Here is an 8153-nt window from a genome sequence, read left to right on the forward strand (position 1 = left end):
GCATGGATGACCCACAGAATGATTGGACATTCATGATGTATATTTACCAATACCATCCTTATCTATCCTTATTAAGATGTCTTTTCTATATTACATTGGCTCTAATTTGTGATTGATTATCATTGTGTGCTGACATTTATGATGGGACCTGATTGTTTCATATGTAAATATGATAGATATAATCTGTTCTATTCTGACAAATTTGTATATACACATTTACTAGAGGTTTAATCGTTTTCATTAATAAAGTGAAACAGTGAGAATACAAGCTTATCAAAATAGAACAGACTAAGATACAATCATAATGTTATTGCATGCATATTTGCCATAACTAAGCAGACTAGATACAATCACGAGAAATCAAAGCTGCTGCAAATAGGACAAGAACAACAAAATCATAATGTTATTGCATGCATATTTGCCATAACTAAGCAGACTAGATGCAATCACGAGAAATCAAAGCTGCTGCAAATAGGACAAGAACAACAAAATCATAATGTTATTGCATGCATATTTGCCATAACTAAGCAGACTAGATACAATCACGAGAAATCAAAGCTGCTGCAAATAAGACAAGAACAACAAAATGTAAAAAGTAGGTCATACTCATGAATCATGAGAAGGATGCTGTCTATATCAGAGGAGAAAAAATTGACAACACAGCTATACCTGCACCCCTCTTTTTCCTAAATAACTGTGAGTGCATGCAGTCTTCTTAGAGCTAATAAATGAAAACATGTTAGTTCATATCTAAATATGGCAGTTTGCTTTGTAGATGACTGAAGAAAAGAGTAAGACAACTAGAATAAGTGAAATACAATCAAGGCCCACATCAATGCAGCCAAAAGTGGTGCAGAAGCAAGCTGATGTAAGGGGACAGATGGAAAGGTATTGCTTTTGCTATTTCCTTTGTCAAGGACAACAAAAGGAGGAGAGGGGGCTGGAGCAGGAGGAGGACTAGGACCGGCAGCTGGCAGTGGCAGCACTGTGATTTTTACCTTCTGACCTGCCACACAGTGCCCAGGGAAGCCACATATGTAGTAATGAGAGCCTTGTTTTTTCAATACCACTGTAGTGTTTCCATCATTGTAGTAAGCCAGTGGTGCTGCTGATGTGCACTTGTCATACTTTTCCTTTGTCACTTCAACTACATTATGAAATTGTTTGTCGTATGAAAAAACTGCAATAACAACATCAACACCACCATCATCAGCACGTTTGAGAAATTTGACATGGATTAAAATACTCTTCAGAAAAACAGCAATATTAATATACACTCAAAAAAATCTATTTCAATTGATGATATAATATTGCATGAGGTTAACTATGACAACAAACAGCCTAACAACAAACAGTGACAAGAAATGAGTCCGATAATGTAATAACAATGTTCTCTGTAATAGAACACTATGTAATAGAACAGCTATTGCGATATGCTAAAGAGATTATCAATTCCAATATGATATTTATGTAAAGGTATCATCAATGCAATAGTAATATATGTAAAGGTCATCATCAATGTGATAGTATTTTATATATTATTTTATATATTATGTATATGTTTGTTAAGGTCAAATACATGTTAATGAAAGTGGAATTAATGAGGATGGATAAGGATCAAGATATGAGAGTGTGGCCTAATGTTATATAATCATATTAAAATGAGTCCAAAACAAATTGAAAAATTTTCTCTTAGCATTTTTTCTTTATAATAACATACTATTCTCTTGCCTTGCAACATGTGATACTCTAATGCAATGAAGATTTGGATGGAAGCATATCTGAAAAATCTTTGAATAAAAAATAAATAAGATATAAAATATATTAATTATTTAAAATTAAAAATTAAAAAAACAATACAGCTAGCCATATCCTCCTTATGAAAGCTTGTAGGTCACCCATTGAAAGTGAAGCATTAAAGAATATGACGACAAAATTATATCAAAATAAAAAATTTAATTTAAATATATTTTTGTGTAACACATCTTCATTTAAGAAGAAGTTGGAAAATAAAAATTAAAAATTATTAACATTTTGAAATATTGAAAAAATATATTTAAAAAATATTTTGTAGGATATAATATTAAAGATAAAAGCAAGCTATTTGTTCCAACCAAAGTCATGAGTATCACATCCAAAAGATTAATCTATATTTTAACATTTTCCAATAATCATCAATTTAAGAAGCAATGTTTAATAATGGAAGGTTTATTACAATATATACATAAAGTAAACAAATTATACATCTTTAATAAAAGTATTCAAATCGTACATCTTTCATATAACATTATTAATATTATTGTAATATCAGTAATAAAATTATTAGTTCCAATATTTTGTAAGATAGATTATATGAAATTTTTCTATCAACATGTTAGATCATACTTCATGAACTATTATCAATTACATTTCTCTTCTTTTGTTTGATTATCCTCTAATAATCAAATTGAAAATATTGATAAAAAATTACACAACCTAATCTAAAAAATATTCAAATCAAATATTAAATTTAAATAACATCTTTAAAAAAAACCATCGAATATAGATGAAAAGTAATATAAAACTTATTAATAAAAACAAATGCTATTATAATTGCACAGTACAAATGGTGAAACGGTAATGTATCTGGATAATCACCCAGGACAGATATTCATTGGCAGATTTCTATGATGCACTACACTATTTGGATATGGCAATGCTACACAATACTATTAACTGCGGGTTCTACATCATGGTAATGTTGTGCTTATCTGCTCGGTGACACATAATACTATCATGCTCTTCATTGCCATAGATAGCTGCACTGGTTCCAGTGTTGTTCATTATGAAGTTAAATTGCTGTATTTTGAGTTTAAATAATATATTTTAAGTTTGGATTTGTTTGGATGGTTCATCTGAAATTATATCAGTAAGTAGATTTTAATAAAAAAGCTAATGTCATTTTAGATGAACCACCTAAACAAGACAAAGTTTAAAATATGCACGATTTAAACTTAAACTTGCACATACATACGGACTGAATGACACATCTTAAAAACGCGTATTTACATGTCTAATCTTAAAATATGAGAAGTATCTATCTGTCTTTCCCTTTCATTCAACTACAATGATTACATTGTTTAACAACTGCTTTCCAAGATTAAAATATTGTATAGTGTGTTTCAGACTATTACTTATAGAAAGGTTATCAAAGCTATGACTACAAGAAATCAGACCAAGCAAAACAACAGTAATACAGACAAAGATCATCAATGCACAATACAGTACCCATCAAAACACTGAATGAAAATGGCCATTGGAGCATCAAATGTACAATACAATACAAGAAAAAAACCTATTGCCCATCAAAACACTCAATAAAAATACCCATCAGTAGAATACAAGAAAAAATACCTAAGGTGTCCCCCACATGAAACTGGTTGGAGGCTGCCCAAATGGTGTAGTTGACAGGCCCAACAATCCAACCAGTGCTGTCACCAACATTATACTCCAATGCCCATACATTTTCCCCTTGTGCCATTACAACAAACATTAATACTATAAATACACCATTGCCAACCCCCATTCTCTTCATCACTTATTAATAGACTGCAGCAAAACAAAAGGAACAGAATAATGCAGCAAACAGCAAATAGCAAACAGCCTTTTTATATATGCTCAAACATAAAAAGCAGTTAATGCTGTGTAATTAAAATTACAGATGAAGAAGTCAGAGAAAAAGGGCTTGTCAGCTAATTTGATTACAAATAGACAGGCGGGATGAAGTGTCTGCTCCATGTTAGTTGTTGGGGTCAATTTTTAAACCTCTGTATTGGTTTTTTCTATGTTGGCCATTAATTTTTCTGTATGTGGGACAGATTTAATTAATTTGTCCTCACGGGAATTGAAGGCAAAATAAAATTTTAGTTAAACTAGACTTCTCGTGAATTTATCATAAATCTCCTTCTCTGAGAGTACACGGTTGCTTTTAATCTTGCAGAAAGTTGATATTTTTAAGTGTAGTAGTTAAAGAATAGCTATACGGTAACCATGAATTCACGTGGAATGAAAGCAAAATGTACTCCATGTCTTAGCAAAATTCTTAAAACTTAGATGCAGGTAGGTAGTAAATTTTAACTTTGAGATGATTTGATAGAATTCAAGTGAGTTATAATTAATCGGGATTGTTTTTTTTATCTGTAAAGCAGAGTCGAGATTCATATTATTTTTGAATTAATTACAATATTGTCATAGCTGAGTGGCATAGCATAAAAAACCATTCTCAGCATTTCCAACGAAAAATGGTTTCCAAACAGGAGAAAACCATAAGCATTATGATTTATCCTTATAAAACCTAACAAAGTTATGCAGTCTTAAAATAATAAAGCTAAAAAGAGTTTAGATGGCAGATTCTCAACTCCTAGATAACTGAGATTTTAAACTTAAATAAGTAGCCAAAATAAAGTATAGACAGTCTTGGATTAAGCTTCAAAAAAAATTTCACAGCACCAAATTAAAGAACCTAGCTTGCCCGGGAGGGTTCAGCTTGGGACAGTTCAATTCTCACTCTCCTAATCAGGATTGTTGAAAATTGTATATTTGTAATATTGTAGGGGAAGAGCATCATAGTGGTCATAGCTAACTTTGTGCACCCACGTTGAATTTTATTTTTTTTGTTGTCTTTGTATGCGACTTAACTGCTTAAACCTATTGATTAACTAATATGTTTTCCACCTTTTTATAAATTAAAGTTAACCTAAATATTTTATATTACAAATATATTATTAAATACATATTTCATGTTATAAAGTTTATAATGGGTGCGTTGTTAAATGGTATCTCTCTGTTTATAATGCCCACGTACAAACTATAGTTCCAAATTATTAATATTATCAGACATACATATTATATTGTTTTTGGAGAACTTTAATCTTTTCTATTTATTACTTCCAATAAATTTATATGACAAATACAGCATCATTCAATAGTTAATCATATGAAAAATGAATCTGCATCTAATAGAATATCAATATCCAGTTTTTAATCACATCACAGTTACAAATTGTTAATATTTTTTATTTCTATATAATGTATGTCTGATAATATTATTTATTGTGAGTATATATTTGTTGTAATCAACAACATAAATACTAAATTCTTTATTGAAGGACGCTCATTCAGGTTGGTACGCGTAGAATAACTAAATTCCCTCTGCACTCAATGTTTGATGTTATAAATATTTCAATTTAAATTATACTATTTTCAGTAAACCAACATTTCTTTCATATATTTCTTTCAATACCTGAAAATTGTATTTCATTGCAAATTTTCCATTCAATATAGTCACTATAAATAATATTAATAGGCATATTGGATGTCATATGATGGTTTATGCTCCTTCGTAGCTGCATTATGCTTTGTATATTGATGATTTCTTTGTATGTGGTTTACGGTTCATTTCAATGCTCTCTTACAATCAGTTTAATGTGGCTAAATGGTTATTGTCCATATATATATATATATATATATATATATATATATATATATATATATATATATATATATATATATATATATAAACACACACGATAGCATTTTATTTTGTTCAAAGGTTTTCAATGATGGATTTGTACTCATTGGTACGGTACGTTATTACTACCTTCCCACATACACGTTATGGGCTCACTTGGCATGAATTACTACCAACTACATTGCCCTAAAAACTTTGGAAAATTAGTTACAGTTTAATAATATTTTTATTTCAATTTTATGTATGATTGATAATATTAGTTAACTCACTGTAAATAATATTATCAGGCATACATATTATACTAATTTCATACAACTTTATAATATTATCATGCATACATATTATACTGATTTCAAACAACTTAATAATATTATCAAGCTTACATATTAGAACTTTAATCTTTTCTATTTATTACTTCCAATAAATTTAATATGACAAATACAACAACATCATTTAGTAGTTAATCATATGAGAAATAAATGTTCTCTTACAGTTTAATGTGGCTATATGGTTATTGTCCACACACACACGATAGCATTTTATTTTGTTCAAAGGTTTTCAATGATGGATTTGTACTCATTGGTACCTGCAGAAATTTATTTGTTTTTTCATCAATTCTCTCAATGGCATTGAGGGTTTCATTTCAATGATTTTTTTATGTTTATAATTGTTGCGATTATTTAAGGAGATTGTTGGATTTGTTTGTTCATTGTTTCTGCTAGGATATGTTGTTGTTATTCATGTCAACATATTCCTGTGAGTTATTCTGGTGAATTTGGGAAGATTTTATGATCTGGTTTGCAGTTATTTGTTTATCGATTTCTGTCGGTATTCCCTCCGGTATATTCCAGTGTAATCAGACCTTGTGCTGATATTTTGGATTATTGTTTGGGATTATCTTGTGTATCTTCATTTCAGATGGTTCGTGATTTGGTTCTCTACAAGTTATATTTCTTCGTGATGGTTGTTGATTAGTTGTGTTCTTGAGCTTTGAGACGTTGACAAATGAACATTTGAAAAGAGATGTTGGTGCAACTATTCCAGATGATTCTAATGTGCTTGATGGTGTTTCCTAATCGTGTCCTATTTGTTTTGGTGATCTGCATTGATTGTTGAGCGATTTTTTGGTGATTTATTTGAACTGATGATAATTTGTGTGTTATGCAGTATTTCTAGTCTAGTGTAATGTATTGCGGTTGATCTTGGCAGGATTTCCAGTGGATGTAATTATTTGATAATTTGAATTAGGTCCATGCTATGTAATGTAAATCATGATATTGATCCGGTGGTCGATATTTGTATCATGTAATGTAATTTTGTAATTATGAGTTGATGGTTAAGGGTTTAGCCAACCTTGTTATCAAGGTTGATGATTTGTATATATAGGTGATATACTTATATGATTTTGGTGTTGGTATTGTATCTGCATTATCAGAGAGAGGTAAATGTGTGAACAAGGATATATCATTCAACAAAGTATTGTGATGAGTTTGGTGTTGCAAGGCAGACAACTGTGCTTAACTGGAACTGTCATCAGGCATTTGCAGATGCTATTATTGCAATTCATTTCTTCCGGATTGTAGTCCAAATCATATTGTAAGTCAATGAGACTTTCGGGCATATATCTTTTGAGTAGTGAGCTCTACGCAGTGTGCCTGGATGCATGTGCATTCCGCATTTTAATATTTTCACATACTACTGCAGAGTATCATCTTATTGTGGATAGGTTCCCACTGTGGTTTTTCTCTTAACCGGGTTTTCCACATCAAAATCTTGGTGTTGTTTGTGTTGTGTTTTAATTTGATTATTTGTTATTGCTATGTTTTATCAGTTTATGGTTTAGAAGTTTAATTTGTAGATCTAGTGAAGACTGATTCACCCCCCCCCCTCCCCCCCACCTCTGTCTTCCCTCTTGATTGCTGCTAACAATTGGTATCAGAGCTAAATCCTCTGGTAGAAGATTAATCGTTTGAGGAGATCTAGGATGGCAACTCAAGGTATTCTTTTCAAGAAGGACAGTCTGATGTTTGATGGAAGTAACTACACTATATGAAAGAAACAGAAGGAGGTGCATTTGAAATGTCTCAGAGATGATTATTGGAAAATTACTAAGAATGACTATGTTGTTCCTCAGAATGGACCATCCACTCCTGATGAGATTAAAGAAGCTGAATATAACATCAAAACAAAGGAAGCATTACTTAGTGCCCTAACTGATTCTAAAATGATAAATGTTATGGAACTTCAGACTGCACATGAGATCTGGGTGAAGCTTGAGATCATGTATGAAGGTGATAGTCAAGTGAAAGTTACCAAGTTACAGAGTTTGAAAGGGAAGTGTGAGACATTGAAGATGGGAGATGATGAAAACATACATTCATATATGGCTAAGGTGAATGAGCTTGTCCTTGGTATCAGATCTGTCAATGGAAAGATTAAAGAAGATGAGATTGTTGGTAAGGTACTAAGATCTTTGCCTCCTTATAAACATAAGGTTGTCGCTATTAATGAGATCCAGAGTGTAACTACAGTGACAAGGGATGTATTGGTTGGAAAGCTTGTTGCATTTGAGTTAAGTGAATTTGGTGTATCACATGGAAATTCTGAGACAACATTCAAAGCATCAACATCTGTGTTTGGTAAT

At 31.1% G+C, this 8153-nt stretch overlaps 1 protein-coding gene across 1 annotated transcript; it reads right to left on the bottom strand.

Moving 5' to 3' along the window:
* Positions 1-589: 589 nt before the first annotated feature.
* On the bottom strand, positions 590-3609 carry LOC131033211 (mavicyanin). The gene is made up of 2 exons (XM_057964371.1): positions 3394-3609; positions 590-1180 (listed from the first exon to the last, which is right to left on the bottom strand). The coding sequence occupies exons 1-2, from the start codon at positions 3572-3574 to the stop codon at positions 801-803; spliced, it is 561 nt and encodes a 186-aa protein (XP_057820354.1). The 5' UTR covers positions 3575-3609; the 3' UTR covers positions 590-800.
* Between the last annotated feature and the right edge of the window lie 4544 nt (positions 3610-8153).

This window comes from Cryptomeria japonica, chromosome 6 (assembly GCF_030272615.1).
Source record: "Cryptomeria japonica chromosome 6, Sugi_1.0, whole genome shotgun sequence".
Classification (NCBI taxonomy): Eukaryota; Viridiplantae; Streptophyta; class Pinopsida; order Cupressales; family Cupressaceae; genus Cryptomeria; species Cryptomeria japonica.

Excerpts from the sequence above, each read along its gene's own strand:
- LOC131033211 (XM_057964371.1), bottom strand. The coding sequence starts at position 3,574 with ATGAAGAGAATGGGGGTTGGCAATGGTGTATTTATAGTATTAATGTTT. Across the intron at positions 1,181-3,393 it reads TCATGTGGGGGACACCTTAG|TTTTTTCATACGACAAACAA; the intron begins GTATTTTTTCTT and ends TTGTTATTGCAG.